General features: G+C 44.9%; 1 protein-coding gene across 1 annotated transcript in view; it reads left to right on the top strand.

The window, feature by feature from the left end:
- Positions 1 to 17,347, top strand: part of LOC137367179 (dynein axonemal heavy chain 8-like) — a 2,062,041-nt gene that overhangs the window by 568,761 nt on the left and 1,475,933 nt on the right. Inside the window, exons 22-28 of the mRNA XM_068028615.1 lie at positions 6,970 to 7,111; positions 7,316 to 7,398; positions 12,531 to 12,662; positions 13,798 to 13,899; positions 14,164 to 14,279; positions 15,440 to 15,564; positions 15,682 to 15,800. Coding sequence (XP_067884716.1) covers positions 6,970 to 7,111; positions 7,316 to 7,398; positions 12,531 to 12,662; positions 13,798 to 13,899; positions 14,164 to 14,279; positions 15,440 to 15,564; positions 15,682 to 15,800 — 819 coding nt within the window. The remainder of the gene's footprint in view (positions 1 to 6,969; positions 7,112 to 7,315; positions 7,399 to 12,530; positions 12,663 to 13,797; positions 13,900 to 14,163; positions 14,280 to 15,439; positions 15,565 to 15,681; positions 15,801 to 17,347) is intronic.

The raw sequence follows: 17,347 nt of genomic DNA, 5'->3' as shown, positions 1-17,347 counted from the left end.
TGGATGACCCTTACTTTCCGATGCATCACGGGTTGAAGCCACTTTGTGTTCTCTGGATATCACGACCTCTGCATATAGCTGTTCTCTGAAAGTGTGGGCCGGGCCAGACCTTGGTTCAATGGATGTGGTATTTAGCAGTCCACACATCACAAACACGATTAACAGCTTCATTTCAAATTACATTAACTGTAAAACACAAGGTAATTTCTGCTCTTATTTACAATTAGCCTGGCTGAGATCAATATCATCATCCAGACGATTTAAACACCTGTTCCCCTGTAAGCAAGTCCAGGTCAGAGCGATCGGCATCTGCCTAGGCCTTCTTTGCCTTTGGTCCTGATTCAGGGGTGGTTGTTGTTGTTGGGTCCCTTGAACGTTCCCTATGGCCTGCCCCACTTGCAACACTAGTGGCAATGGCAAAGGGATAGGGGCCGGAGATGATGCCTCGCATGCGTCCAGCAACACATGATGCTGGTGGTTATTCAGTTTGCGGAACAATTTTAATTAGTTCACATGATACCATCCGGTCTTCCCAGAGTCCAGCAGGACTTTGTATACTGAGGGACTAGCTTTGTCCACTATGGAGTGGGGACTGAAATACTTAGGTGACATGTGCCTGGCTGGTGGACTTGGAGCATGACTTTCTGTCCTATATCATATTCGACAGGCTTCACCTTGCCATCGAAAGTCTGATTGACAGTGACTGCTTTTACTTGCTCACCGATTGGGAGTTGCCATGGGTCTCCGTCTCGGGCACCTTGCTTTGCCAATTCATCTGCTCGTATGTTCCCAGCTGGAGAAGATTTATGGTGCGCTTTCACTTTGATTATACCATATTTTTGTCCTTGGGCTGTCTGGATCATGTGTTTTAAGAGGGGAGCAGACGGTAAAGGTTTGCCGTCTGCTGATACAAAACCTCTTGCTTCCCACAAGGACAGGATATCAGTTAAACTGTTGCATACATAGCATGCTGTCCAAATATAAATCTACTGGTAGGGCAAATTTGTCGGGGTGGCTGACTACATACGCTATCGCTGCTAACTCGGCAGTCTGAGCGCTCATTTTAGCTGGCAGTTTTAAAGCTATCTCTGTTGGTGGTGTACCTTGGTAGTCTTCTGCATAGATGCCACATCCTGTTTCCCTAATTTTGTCCTCCACTATGGAGGACCGATGAACAAAAATTTTTGGGTCTGATTGCCAGGTTCCCCCCCCACCCCGCCCCACTTTTTGTTTTGGCACAAATGATCCCTTGGGATCGTGCGCTGTCAACACCTGACATTCATGCATATGCCATAACGGATTTATTCCTTTGGATGTGTTAAGGGTGGTGCGCACACTTCCAGTATTCCATAAACATTCAGTGGGGCAGCCTTCTACCTCACCTTCCACCAGAGGTTGTCCCACACCATCCCATTTGGCGCTCCACACCATCCCATTTGGCGCTACACACCCATACTGGAGAGGCCAGATACCATTATCCGCTCGGATTTTGGGCCGGGCACTGAGGGTACAGAAGGTTGGGACAGTCTGTCTCCGCAACTGGGGCCATATGGGCGAATGCCTTTCCCTGTTCCCAAGGTCCGTCCAGTGATGGAGGTGGTAGGGGAAAATGATTTTGACCGGGTCCCTGATCTTGGGGAGGTCGGGGGGCTGGTTCCTGATACTCTCTGTTGTAATGGCCCAATTGACCGCAGTTATAACATTGGCCCTGATGGATATTTTGATTTTGATTCCGGCCTCCGCCTACTGGGGCGGCATACGGGGGTGGAGGCTGCCGGGAGTTGTTGTTTCTTTGTCCCCATCTTCGACCTTCATTTTTCCATACAGGGCCCTGACTCTGATTTTTAACCGGGTTAATTCGCCCTTCTTTAGACCGCTGCCTTGCATTCTCCTGCATCTCCCTTTTCCAGGCGAGGGTCACTGTTCAGTATGGCCACTGTCCACTGGGTCAAAAAGCTCGCATGCTTTCCTACTGCTTTCCATGACACGTTCTGACCCACCGGGTTCTTTTAGGGGCTTCCAGTTCTGCCCGGCTAATGCCTGGCCCAAAGACATTGTTAAAATGGACCCACAACCTATTGCCGAACACTGTTGGGTGTTCCCTTTTGCGTTGCCTGTACTTACTCAGTAAATCAACGGGGTCCCCTTTTTCGTATCCCATAGCTGACAGAATGATGCTTCTGGTTTCCTCAAAGGTCCCTTCCACATTAGCTTTATCCTCAGGCAGTGCAATGAGGATTGTTTTCCCCAAACACATAAGTACTAACTTTTGCTCTTCCCCTGCATCTAAGCCATGTAGGGTCCCAAATCTATGACAATGACTAAAGAACGCCCAGGGGTCCTGTCCCAGCTGCAGGGGCATTACCTTCTTGGCTATTTCCGACAATTCTGCCACTGTAAGAGGAGTACTATAAGAAGTACTTTCGTTTTCAGCAGGCGCACCTCAGGTTGTTGTTATCGGGTTCATTGGTACCATCTCAGGCGGTGCAGAAGGGACCACCAGCTCGTTGTTGTGTTGTGGCGGCGGATCAACCCAGCCCCAATCACACTCTCCTTCCCCTTCTCGTTCTCCATACCTATAGGCTGCTTCATCTGGACTGCCCCAATCCACATTGTCATCATCATTCCCTTGTGTTTCCCGAAAAGCACATATCATACCTTGGTTGGCGGCAAGTTGACCTTTTAATCGATCTATTTCTCGCTGACACTTACTACGGTCGGCTCCTTTACGCTGCCCTTGTAAGTGGAACTGGTGCAGCGCTTTAAGGACCGTCTGCAAATTGTAATAGTTTTCATTTAAGTCGGACACTGCCTTATTAGCTGCCTCTTTCTCCTGGACTGCTCCCTCTCTCTCCTGGTGTACCTGTTCATATTAAGTTTGAAACTGACTCATATGAATAACGTACATTTGTGCTTTACACTCCTCCTCACACAGCTTTTTTTTTCAAATCATCTGTCTCTCGCCTTGAGAATTGTAACTGTAGTTTGGTCCCCTCGAGTTCCACTTTTAACCTAACATTCTCCAATTCCTTTTCACACAATTCCCTCATACAACTGGCTATATGTTTCCCTTTATGCTCTGCAGATGCTTAATTGTTAGCCATCTGGCTACACCATACAAATACCGTGGCTACAGAAGCAGGTCAGACGCTAGGAATCCTGCAGTGAGTAACTCACCTCCACACTCCCCAAAGCCTGTCCACCATCTACAAGGCACAAGTCAGAAGTGTGATGGAATACTGTCCACTTGTCTGGAGCGGTGCAGCTCCAACAACACTCAAGGAGCTCGACACCATGCAGGACAAAGCAACCCATTTGATTGGCATCCCATCCACAAACATTCACTCCCCCCACCACTGACGCACAGTGGCAGCAGTGTGTACCATCTACAAGACGCACTGCAACAACACACCAAGGCTTCTTAGACAGCACCTTCCAAACCCGCGACCTCTACCAACTAGAACGACGAGTGCAGCAAATGCATGGGAACACCACCACCTGCAAGTTCCCCTCCAAGTCACACACCATCCTGACTTGGAACTATATCACCATTCCTTCATTGTTGCTGGGTCAAAATCCTGGAACTCCCTTCCAGACAGTACTGTGGGTGTACCTAACTCACATGGACTCAGCGGTTCATGAAGGCAGCTCACCACCACCTTCTCGAGGGCAGTTAGGAATGGCCAATAAATGCTGGCCTAGCCAGCGACACCCACATCCCATGAATGAATAATAAAAAGTAGTACATCTCTTAGTAATATTTGATATTATGATATACTTATCCACTTAAAAGTGTATTGCCTGTTAAATTCTTTCATAAATATTTAAACGTTAATAAATTGTCTCATGTAGCATTCTGTATCCAACTACATGAACCCCATCTCTGTGTCTCTTTAAGTGGAGAGGTACGTATTGAAGAGAGTTTCCAAGACCCTTATAATATCTGGGATATTTAAGACTTAGCCATAATTATTAAAAATAGGCTATCTGATAAATGGTAATATTCGCTGTTAGTTTTCATTCTTTGAGGGAAAACTAGTTCAATTCTTTGGACCCAAATAAATGTCTATAAGAATTTGTCTGGTTTGAACTTAATTAAGGGAGATTCACAGGGATGTACTCCTGATTTGCTTTAGCCCATATAAGGGGTTAAAGTCATAAATCACTTCAATGAAACCTTGCCAGAATCTAACAAATTTTGAAAAATTAACACCAATACATCGACTACCTCATTAACCACCTCTTTTAAGACCCAGGATGAAGCCCATCAGGACCCAGGGACTTGTCAGCCCGCAGCTCCATCAGTTTGCTTGGTACTCCTTCCCTGGTGATTGTAATTTCGCCAAGTTCCTCTGTTCCTTCCACCTCCTGATTTACAGCTATTACTGGAATGTTTTTTGTATCCCCTATAGTGAAGACAGAAGCAAAATATTTGTTCAGTTCATCCGCCATTTCCTTATTATCTTTGCTTAATTCCCCATTCTCACTCTCTAGAGGACCAACACTCACTTTACCCACTCTTTTCCTTTTTAAATACCTGTAGAAACTCTTGCTATTTGTATTTACATTTCTAGCCAGTTTCCTCTCATACTGTGGTTTCATTTTCCTGATTGACCTTTTCATCATTCTCTGCTATTCTTTATATTCTGACCAGTCATCTGACCTGCCACTCATCTTTGCACAATTATATGCTTTTTCCTTAAGTTTGATGCTTTCCTTAGCTTCTTTAGTTCACCACGGATGGAGGGACCTCCCGTTAGAACTTTCCTTTATCGTAGGAATAGACTTATTCTGAGTATTCTGAAATATCCCCTTAAATGTCTGCCACTGCTTCTCTATTGATCTATCTCCTAATGCCTTGGGACTGAGATGGATGAACTCCAACAACCACAACCATCTTCCTTTGTGCTAAGTATGACTCCAACCAGCAGAACATTTTCCCCCTGTTTCCCACTGACCCCTGTTTTGCTCGGGCTCCTTGAGGCCATACTCAGTCAAATGCTGCCTTGATGTCAAGGGCGGTCACTCTCCCCTCACCTCTTGAGTTCAGCTCTTTTGTCCATGTTTGACCCAAGGCTGTGATGAGGTCAGGAGCTGAGTTGACCGGGTGGAACCCATACCGAGTGTTGGTGAGCAGGTTATTGCTGAGCAAGTGCCGCTTGATAGCACTGTTGACAACCCCTTCCGCTGATGGTGTCATTGCTGATAATCGGGAGTAGACTGATAGGGCGGTAAATGGCCGGGTCGCATTTATCCTGCATTTTGTGCACAGGACGTACCTCGGCAGTTTTCCACATTGCCGGGTAGATGTCAGTGTTGTAGCTGTACTGGAACATCTTGGCTATGGCAGGGCTATTCTAGAGCACAAGCCTTCAGTACAATTGCCGGAATGTTTTCAGGGCCTGTATCCTTTGCAGTATCCAGTGCCTTCAGCCGTTTCTCGATATCACGTGGAGTGAATTGGATTGGCTGAAGACTCGCATTTGTGTTGCTGAGGACCTCAGAGGGAGGCTGTGATGGATCATCCACTCGGCACTTCTGGCTGAAGATGGATGCAAATGCTTCGGCCTTGTATTTGCACTGATGTGCTGGCCTCCCCCACCATTGAGAATGGGGCTGTTTGTGGAGCCTCCTCATGTCAGTTGTTTAATTGCCGAGCACTATTCGTGACTGGATGTGACAGGTCTGCACAGCTTAGATCTGATCCGTTGGTTGTGAAATCATTTAGCCCTGTCAATTGCATGCTGCTTCTGCTGTTTGGCATGCAAGTGTCCTGTGTTGTAGCTTCACCAGGCTGACACCTCATTTTTAGGTATGCCCGGTGCTGCTCCTGGCATGCCCTCCTTCACTCCTTATTGAATCTTTCCTTCCCACTTGCTTTTGACACCTGAGTTGCTTGTTAGGCCATTCCACAGGGAAGTTAAGTGTCAACCACATTTCATTGGGTCTGGAGTTACATGTAGGCCAGACCAGGTAAAGACAGCACATTTTCTTGCCTAAAGGACATTAGTGAAACAGATGGATTTTTATGACAATCGATGATAGTTTCATGGCACCATTACTGAAATTAGCTTTTAATTCCAGATTTTTAATTAATTGAATTTAAATTCCAACAGCTGCCATGGTGGGATTTGAACCTGTGTCCACACGGCATTACCCCAGGCCTCTGGATTACTAGTCCAGTGAAATTACCACTATGACACCATCTCCCCCACACTGTATAAATGATATGAGAGTCCTTGAGAGGATGCTGAAGAAATTTACCAGAATGATTCCAGGGATGGGGGAATGTGAGTTACAAAGTTAAGCTGGAAAAGCTGGGGCAGTTCTCCCTGGAACAAAGGAAATTGGCATAGGGAACATGCATTGACATTTGCTGATGGCACAAAAGTAGATTTTGAAAATGGAATCACTAAAAAAAAACTTCAGTGTGGATGAGCAGAGAGCCTTAAGTGCTGATTTTAACTACCTACCTGGCAGAGACCAGGTGAACAGTAAGTTAAAGAGACATAGAGTCGATCTCCTCTGTACCCTCTCTAGTGCAATTAGATCCTTTCTGTAATGAGGTGACCAGAACTGCACAGAGTACTCAGGTTGTGGCCTAACCAATGAGTTATACAGTTCTAACATAACCTCCTTGCTGTTATATTCTATACCTCAACTAGTAAAGGAAGGATTTCTTATGCCTCCTTAACCACCTTATCGACCTATCCTGCTACCTTCAGGGATCTGTGGACATTCACTCCAAGGTCCCTCACTTCCTCTACACTTCTCAGTATTTTCCCATTTAGTCCCATGGGATATTTTACATTCATCTGACAGGGTGTTTGTTCATGAATAAATAGTAATTTCGAGGCTTGTAGCACTTTTTTTTTAAAAGAATCAGAAATGTATTGGCGACTATACATGGGGCTGTAGAGTTTCACCAGTATTAAGTTTATACATAGTGTGTGCTTATGTGTTCTACAGGTTTGCTGCAAAGAATGGGCAGAGATTTTAGCTCCAAAAAGCAGATATGTTGAAAAAACTGTGGACAAACTGGTGGAAATATTTATAGAAATCTCTGACATGATGTTAATTAATGAAACCATACAACCTGATGTTGAACCAGGTAAGTGAACTTACTATTTCAAAGACACTGATAATTAGTAACATTAAAGTATTCCAACCTGAGGTAGCCACAATCATTATTGCTGTGCGCAAATTAGCTGCCATGTTTCCTAGATTACAACGGTGACTACACTTTGTGGGCACTTAGTTGGGTATAAAGCACTTTGGGACATCCTGAGGTTGTGTTTGATTTCCATTTATTTAGTGCCATTCCTTCATTTGGAGGAAAATCAAAGGAATCAGGAGAGGTTGACCGTATTGGGTGTTTTGAAAAAAGCCGTACTGTTGGTGAACAGAAAATGTCAGAGTGAATTGGCAACATCAGTTTGTTAGTGCATCTGAATGAAAAAGATGGGGAGGAGCTATGTTATAGGGGACCGGTAAGTGTAGGAGTAGGCTATTCAGCCTGTCGAGCATGCGCTGCCATTCAGTTAGATCATGGCTGATCATCCTCCTCAACACCACTTTCCTGTGCTATTGCCATAATCCCTTGATGTCATTAGTATCCAGATATCTATCGATTTCAGTCGTGAGCGTGCTCAAGCCCTCTGGGGAAAAGAATTCCAAAGATTCATCACCCTCTGAGTGACAAAATTCCTCCTCATCTCAGTCTTAAATCACCTACCCCTTATTTTGAGGCTATGTATACTGGTTCTGGACTCACCAGTCAGTGGAAACATTCTATCTACATCCATCCTGCCACTATCTGTAAGAATTTTGTAAGTTTCAGTAAGATCACCTCTCATTCTTTGAAGCTCCAGAGAATACAGGCCCAATGTTCTCAATCTTTCCTCATAGGATAATCCTGCCATCCTGGGGATTAGTCTGGTGAATCTCCGTTGCACCTTCCATATGGCAAGTATATTCTTCTTTAGATGAGGAGACCAAAACTGTACACAATATTCAGCAAGGCTCTATACAATTGCAGCAATACTTCTTTACTCCTGTACTCTAAACCTCTTGCACAGAGAGTACTAGGGCGTAATGTGCAAGTAGCATGTAGGTCAGAAATGGGGATGTTCGCTCATGATTGCACAATGTTCAGCACCATTCACGACTCCTCAGATACTAAAGCAGTCCGTGTCTATATGTAGCAAGATCTGGGCAACATCCAGGCTCGGGCTATTAAGTGTAAAGTTACATTCGAGCCACACAAGTGCCAGGCAATGACCATCTCCAACAAGAGAGAATCTAACCATCTCCCCTTGACATTCAATGGCATTACCATCACTGAATTCCCCCACTATCAACAACCTAGGGGTTACCATTGACCAGAAATCGAACTGGAGTAGCCATACTGGGAATCCTGCAGTGAGTAATTCACCTCCTGACTTCCCAAAGCCTGTCCACCATCTACAAGGCACAAGTCAGGAGTGTGATGGAATACTCTCCACTTGCCTGGATGGGTGCAGCTTCAACAACACTCGAGAAGCTCAACACCATCCAGGACAAAGAGCCCGCTTGATTGGCACCCCATCCACAAGCATTCACTCTCTCCATCACCAACGCACAGTGGCAGCAGTGTGTATCATCTACAAGATGCACTACAGCAACGCTCCAAGGGTCCTTCGACATCACCTTCCAAACATAGAACATTACAGCGCAGTACAGGCCCTTCAGCCCTCGATGTTGCGCCGACCTGTGAAACCATCTGACCTACACTATTCCATTTTCATCCAGATGTCTATCCAATGACCACTTAAATGCCCTTAAAGTTGGCGAGTCTACTACTGTTGCAGGCAGGGCGTTCCACGCCCCTACTACTCTCTGAGTAAAGAAACTACCTCTGACATCTGTCCCATATCTATCACCCCTCAACTTAAAGCTATGTCCCCTCGTGTTTGCCATCACCATCCGAGGAAAAAGGCTCTCACTATCCACCCTGTCCAACCCTCTGATTATCTTATATATCTCTATTAAGTCACCTCTTCTCCTCCTTCTCTCTAACGAAAACAACCTCAAGTCCCTCAGCCTTTCCTCGTAAGACCTTCCCTCCATACCAGGCAACATCCTAGTAAATCTCCTCTGCACCTTTTCCAAAGCTTCCACATCCTTCCTATAATGCGGTGACCAGAACTGCACGCAATACTCCAGGTGCGGCCGCACCAGAGTTCTGTACAGCTGCAGCATGACCTCGTGGCTCCTAAACTCGATCCCCCTACTAATAAAAGCTAACACACCATATGCCTTCTTAACAGCTCTATTAACCTGGGTGGCAACTTTCAGGGATTTATGTACCTGGACACCAAGATCTCTCTGCTCATCTACACTACCAAGAATCTTCCCATTAGCCCAGTATTCTGCAATCCTGTTACTCCTTCCGAAGTGAATCACCTCACACTTTTCCGCATTAAACTCCATTTGCCATCTCTCAGCCCAGTTCTGCAGCCTATCTATGTCCCTCTGTAACCTACAACATCCTTCGGCACTATCCACAACTCTACCGACCTTCGTGTCATCCGCAAATTTACTAACCCACCCTTCTACACCCTCATCCAGGTCATTTATAAAAATGACAAACAGCAGTGGCCCCAAAACAGATCCTTGCGGTACACCACGAGAAACTATACTCCAGGATGAACATTTACCATCAACCACCACCCTCTGTCTTCTTTCAGCTAGCCAATTTCTGATCTAAAGCACTAATTCACCTTCGATCCCATACTTCTTTATTTTCTGCAATAGCCTACCGTGGGGAACTTTCTCAAACGCCTTACTGAAATCCATATAGACCACATCCACGGCTTTACCCTCATCCACCTGTTTGGTCACCTTGTCAAAAAACTCGATAAGGTTTGTGAGGCACGACCTACCCTTCACAAAACCGTGCTGACTATCTCTAATGAACTTATTCTTTTCAAGATGATTATAAATCCTATCTCTTCTAACCTTTTCCAACATTTTACCCACAACTGAAGTAAGGCTCACAATTACCAGGGCTGTCTCTACTCCCCTTCTTGAACAAGGGGACAACATTTGCTGTCCTCCAGTCTTCCGGCACTTCTCCTGTCGACAATGACGCCATAAAAATCAAGGACAAAGGCTCTGCAATCTCCTCCCTGGCTTCCCAGAGAATCCTAGGATAAATCCCATCTGGCCCAGGGGACTTATCTATTTTCACACTTTCCAAAATTGCTAACACCTCCTCCTTGTGAACCTCAATCCCATCTAGCCTAGTAGTCTGTATCTCAGTATTCTCCTCGACAACATTTTCTTTCTCCACTGTAAATACTGACGAAAAATATTCATTTAACACTTCCCCTATCTCCTCCGATTCCACATACAACTTCCCACTACTATCCTTGATTGGCCCTAACCTATCTCTAGTCATTCTTTTATTCCTGATATACCTATAGAAAGCCTTAGGGTTTTCTTTGATCCTATCCGCCAATGACTTCTCGTGTCCTCTCCTTGCTCTTCTTATCTCTCCCTTTAGATCCTTCCTGGCTAGCTTGTAACTCTCAAGCGCCCTAACTGAGCCTTCACGTCTCATCCTAACATAAGCCTTCTTCTTCCTCTTGACAAGCTCTTCAACTTCTTTAGTAAACCACGGCTCCCTCGCTCGACAACTTCCTCCCTGCCTCACAGGTACATACTTATCAAGGACACGCAGCAGCTGCTCCTTGAATAAGCTCCACATTTCGATTGTGCCCATCCCCTACAGTTTCCTTCCCCATCCTACGCATCCTAAATCTTGCCTAATCGCATCATAATTTCCTTTCCCCCAGCTATAATTCTTGCCCTGCGGTATATACCTGTCCCTGCCCATCGCTAAGGTAAACCTAACCGAATTGTGATCACTATCACCAAAGTGCTCACCAACTTCTAAATCTAACACCTGGCCGGGTTCATTACCCAGTACCAAATCCAATGTGTCATCGCCCCTGGTTGGCCTGTCTACATACTGTGTCAGAAAACCCTCCTGCACACACTGGACAAAAACAGACCCATCTAAAGTACTCGCGACCTCTACCACCTAGAAGGGCACCACCTGCAAGTTCCCCTCCAAGTCATGCACCATCCTGCCTTGGAACTGTATCGCCGTTCCTTCACTGTCGCTGGGTCAAAATCCTGGATCTCCCTTCCTTACAGCACTGTAGGTGCACCTTCCCCACATGGACTGCAGCAGTTCAAGAAGGCAGCTCACCACCATTTTCTCAAGGGCAATTAGGGATGAGCAATAAATGCTGGCCCAGCCAGTGACGCACACATCCAAGGAACAAATACAAAAATAAATGTGTCCAGCAGTTAAGTGTGTGGTGACAAAGCTCAAGCAGATAATCGTAAAGTGGAGGAATTTGTTCTCTCGGTAAAGCTGTGGATTTTGGCGATTAGGTTATTTTGAGTTTTATTTTTCCCAGCAGTATTCGGAAGATGTTTTTTGTAGATTAGTGACTGGTCAACGGTGATACCGAAGTAAACATGGTGAGCAATGTATTTGTGGAGCTAACTATTTAGGATGATAGCGAGTTCACAGGGGGAATTAGCATTGTGCAAGTGAGAGATAAAGGACACAGTCTTTGTGGTAGTTGGTTGAAGATGCCATATCAAGCAATAGAATCATAGAATCTTACAGTACAGAATGAAGCCATTCAGCCCACCATGCCTGTGATGGTTCTTTGAAGGATTTATCCAATTAGTCCCATCACGCTGCTCTTTCCCCAAAGCCCTGTATTTTTTTTCTTTTCAAGTATATATCTAATTCCCTTTTAAAATTTATGTTTGACCGTGCTTCTACCACCCTTTCCGGCAGTGAATTCCAGATCATAACAACTTGCTGCTTAAAAACATTTCTCCTCATCTCCCCTCTGGTTCTTTTGTCAATTATCTTTAATCTGTGTTCTCAGATTACCAACCCTCCTGCCAAAGAAAACAATTTCTCCTAATTCCTTCCATTAAAACCCTTCATAATTTTGAAGACCTCTACTAAATCTCTCCTTAACCTTTTCTACTCCAAGGAGAAAAATCCCAGAATCTCTAGTTTATCTAACTGAAGTCCCTCATCCCTGGTATGATTCTAGTAAAGCTCCTCTGTACACTCTCCAAGGCCTTGACATAGAAAGTTACAGCATAGAATGAGACCATTCAGCTCAGTAAACCTCTTTGTGAAAGAGCAGTCATGATTAGTCGCACCCCCACTTTTTGTTCGTAACTCTGTAGGTTCCTCATCCTCAAGTACCTGTCCAGTTCTCTTTTAAAATTACTTATGGAATCAGCTTCCGCTACCCTTTCAGATAGAGCATTCCAGATCCCGACATTCTAGGTACTCCACCTGAAGGGCTAGATTTTGTAGAGGAGGCAGGGTTCCCGGAGCCAGGCCTTTTCTTGCCTCCCCCCCCCCACCCCGACCCTGACCCCGGTGCGATCCTCCATTGTTTCGGAGGCAAAGTTTCTAGTGCCAGGATCTCCGCCCTTTTAAGGAAGGGGATCACACCTCCAAGATCACAGGGTCAGCAGCTCAGCAGTATCGACAGCTCCACTGGGAGCAGTGGCCACTACTGGTACTGCAGAGGCCTTGGACACAGGCGCAGCACTGCAACCCAGGACCTCAGGTAAGTGAAGCAAGGTCACCGGGGCCAGTCTGGAAGGCCCTAGCAAGGTGGAGTGACGGGGGGTGGTGGGTGGTGCGCATTAACTCCGGAGGGGGTGGGGGTCCATAACGTTGTAGCTTTTTGCTGGCAGGGTCCTCCCTGGGCCACAGATTGCCCACAAAGGAGAACCCCTCCTCCAATCCCCCCTCCCAAAGCCCACAGGGAACGCACCTCATTTTACACGGTGCCCTCCCCGTGTGGTGGAGGGGTCCCCAATCTCTCTTCAAAGAATAGTCCCGCCATCCCGAGAACAAGTCTAGTGAGCCTTCATTACACTCCCTCTATGGCAATAATATCCTTCCGAAGGTAAGGGGACCAAAACTGCACACAGTACTCCAGGTGCAGTCTAACCAAGGTTCTATAAAATTGAAGCAAGACTTCGCTACTCCTGTGCTCAAATCCTCTTGCGATAAAGGATAACATACCATTAGCCTTCCGAAGTGCACCTGCATGTTAGCTTTTAGTGACTTATTGATGGGGACACCTTTGTACATCTATACTTTCTAATCTCTTACAATTTAAGAGATACTCTGCACATCTATTCCTCCTACCAAGGTGGATAACCTCACATTTCTCCACATTATATTCCATCTGCCTTGTTCTTGCCCAGTCAGTTAGCCTGTCCAAATCCCCTTGAAGCCGCTTTGCATCTTCCTCACAACACACATTCCCACATAGTTTTGTGTCATATGTGAACTTGGAAATATTACATTTGGTCCCCACGTCCAAATCGTTGATATGTATTGTGAACAGCTGGGGCCCAAGTACTCATCCTTGTGGTACCCCACTATTCACAGCCTGTCAATGTGAGAATGACCCATTTATTCCCACTCTCTGTTTTCTGCCTGTTAACCAATCCTTAATCTATATTACCTCCTATCCCATGTGCTTTAATTTTGCTAACCAACCTCCTGTGGGGCACTTTACCAAACGCCTTCTGAAAATCCAAATATCCTACGTCCACCGACACCCCTTCATCAATTCTGTTAGTAACATCCTCAATAAACGCCAACAGTTTCTCAAGGCTGTCCATTCTGTCTTGCCTTGGCTGCGTGCTGCATGGATCGCATCCGGTTTCAAATTCTTGTGAATTTAGATCCCAAGCAGAGATGACTGGCTGGATCCTCCTCCCATGCTCTGCATATCTAATAAGCCCAAACTTTGGAAAATGGGCCAGGGTTATGGTGAAATCAAAGCAGTAAATGGAAAAGTCCTGTCCTTCCACCAACCCACCAATCGCAGGAAAATCCAGTTTAAAAAGATAAATCAGCATTTTCAAATAATTCTGAATTTCAGAAACAACCAAATTGAACACCTTTCTCCTACCTATATTTTATTTCCAAATTTCCTAAATTGACTAAAAATATTTACTTTTAATCATTAGGGACATGGATATTACTTTGTTGTCATGTTAGTTACAACATTGTGTCTCTGACTTTCTGTCTTGTATCCTTTAACACAGAGCGTAGACGAGTTGGATTTACAGAGGAGCCTCAAGAAGAACATCTATTTTTTGTCACCCACGGCACTGTTAAAGCAGATATTCATCAAAGCAAAAGAAACGAGGAGTTTGAAAAGGTAGAAAGTGTTTTTGTAATGGACTAACTGGTGTAGGAAAGAAGCACAAGAAATGTGAGTGTTCCCTAACCTACATGCAATAAACCTTAGGGGTTCTGTTTGGCCACTATAACTTTTGGCCTACGAGTTTCAGGAACATTGAAAACCAATCGCTTCCATAGTTCTACAACTGAAGTTATAGCAAACGAAAAGGAGAATTCCGAGTTAAATTCACCCCCTAAGATTTTAAGAGATAAAGTTGCTGAGCAGTGATTTACTACTTGTCCATTGCCATGAGGGTGGGTAGGTGCAGCTTTACATCAAAAAGGGTTTGGGCCTTAATAATGAGTTTTGTGCACGCACTTAACAGTGGTAAATTGTAACACTTTTTGCTAAACCTGCAAGGATTAAAACTAATTCCTTGGGGGTGAAGTCAATTAATTTATCTGGGTAGCAATTTCCAAATGTTCATAGATTTTGACAAGGAGGATATGTTACTCCGCCTCACTTGACGGAAACAGAATGAGTGAACAGTTAAAATGGAGTGGCTCCATTTCCCACTCCATTCCCACAGATATCCAATTTTAATGCTGTTATTTTTGGTAGCAGATGAGGTGCTGACCAGACACGGGCAAGAGCTTCATAGATAAATGTTAATCAGAGTCCTGTGAGATCAGTAGGACCCCAGTGAAATTTTCACAGGGGATTAAATGGTGAAGCTACCATGGTTTTCCCATAAGCTACAACTGCAACTTCAAAGCAGGATATGTACACCACAGGCATTGGATGTCATTGTCTCTGCCATGCTCAACTGTTAAGTCATGGGCTCCTTTCAAACTGAATCCGGTGACATTAGCAATAATTTGCAGTTCGCAGGTTGAGGGAGGTCACCAATGCTCTGTACAACAAGAGAAACACTTACATTTCCTTCCTCAGTGACAAAGCGAAGAGGAGGAGAGAGCATGAGGAGTCGTACACATTGAAGGCTTCCCCTTGATACAAATTGCCAATGACTGCATGCACATTTCCTTGTGTGCTACCCATGAGGATCTTGCAATATTCATCAATCAAAAGGGATCCACTCCCTCAAGATACAGCTGATTTACGACTATGGATAATGCATCATGTAGATTTGTGCCTGCTATCTTGGCAACTGTCATGACTCTTTCTATTTGCCTAAGTCCTTTATGCTTCCGTCACTCCAACCAGGTTAAAAGGTGGCTGTTGGGCGACAAAGGTTTATCCCTCTGGACATGGCTCATGACTCTGGCTAGGAACAAATGCATAGGTGCACAGCCCGAGTACAGTGAGAACCATGCTGCATCAAGGAGCATGATCAAGCAGACAACAGACGCAATTTGACTGAACTGCACAGGAGAGAACCTTGCAGTACACCGCTGAGCGGGTGTCCACATCACAACAGACCAGCCTGTACACCAACAAATTGGACAGGAGCAGGGAGAGGAAGAGGAGTCGGAGACTCAGGAAGCCATTATTGCACAGAAGGAGGCCATTTGGTCCATCGAAACGATACCAGATTTTGTAGAGCAATCCAGCCAGTCCCATTCCCCTGCTCTATCCCCATACCAGTGCAAGTTTATTTCCCTTAAATGCCTGTCTGATTTAATTTCAACATCATTGATAGTCTCCATTTCCACCACCCTCGTGTTCCAGGTCATTATCACTCACTGCATGGAATGTTCTTCCTCAAATCACCCATACATATCTTGTCCAAAACCTTAAATCTGTGTCCCCTAGTCCTGGTATCATCAGCTTTTCTTTATCTACCTTATCTAAACCTGTCATAATCTTGCACACCTCTATCAGATCTTCCCTTGCTCTCCTTTGCTCCAAGAAGAACAACCCCAGCTTGTCCAACCTAACTTGTAGCTAAATTCCCTGCTCCCTGGAACCATTCTGGTAAATCACCTCTATATCCTCTCAAAGACCCTCAGATCCTTCCAAAGGTGTGATGACCAGACTGGACACAGTACTCTAGTTGTGGCCTAACCAGAACTTTATAAAGGTTCAGCATAACTTTCCTGCTTTAGTACTCAACAGCTCTAAATATGAAGCCCAACATCCCATATACTTTGCTGGTTACTCTCTCAATATCACCATCAAAGATCTATGCACATGAACCCCCATGTCCCTATGTCCCTTCACACTCTTTAGAATTGTGCCTTAAGCCTATGTTGCCTTTCCCTATCCCTTCTGCCAAAATGCATCACCTCACACTTATCTGTATTAAATTCCATCTGCCACTTGTCTACCCATTCTGCTATCCTATCTATGCCCTGTTGCAATCATCCTCACTGTTTGCCACACCTCTAAATTTGGTGACGTGGTCAAATTTTGAAATTTTACTCTATTCCAGTATCCAAGTCATTTATATGTCAAAAATAACACTAACACTTGGGGAAACACCACTGTCCATCATGCTCCAGTCTGAAAAGCAACCTTTCACCACGACTTGCTGTTTTCTGTCCTTAAGCTAATTTTTTTTATCCAAGCTGACACTGGCCCTCCTATTCCATCAACCTCAAGTTTGTTAACCATCCTTTTATGTGGTACTTTGTCAAACACTTTCTGAAAATCCATAAAGACAACATTCATTGCATTCCTTTCATCAACCTTCTGTGTTACTTCATCAAAAATCTGGAACTCCCTTCCTAACAGCACTCTGGTTGTACCTACACCAGCTGGACTGCAGCGGTTCAAGAAGGGAGCTCACCACCACCTTCTCAAGAGCCACTAAGGATGAGCATACGAACATACAACAAATGCAAGCTTTGCCAGCAGCACTCACATCCCAGGTAAAAATCAATTGCATTAGTCAAGCACGATCTGTCTTTTACAAATCGGTGCTAGCTCTCCTTAATTAATTCAAACCGCTTCAAGTTCCCATTGATTTCCCCCCCGATTATTATTTCTAAATCCTGTTCAACTGCTAAGCCCGCAGAGTCATAGAGTTATACAGCACAGAAACAGGACCTTTGGCCCAACGTGTCAGTGCCGACCATCAAGCACCTATCTATTCTAATCCCATTTTCCAGCATTTGGCCCATAGCCTTGTATTTTGTGGCGTT

The sequence above is a fragment of the Heterodontus francisci genome, chromosome 3, assembly GCF_036365525.1.
Source record: "Heterodontus francisci isolate sHetFra1 chromosome 3, sHetFra1.hap1, whole genome shotgun sequence".
NCBI classification, from domain to species: Eukaryota; Metazoa; Chordata; class Chondrichthyes; order Heterodontiformes; family Heterodontidae; genus Heterodontus; species Heterodontus francisci.
Note: the sequence above shows the minus strand (reverse complement) of the source record. Positions and strands in the feature narration are given on the sequence as shown.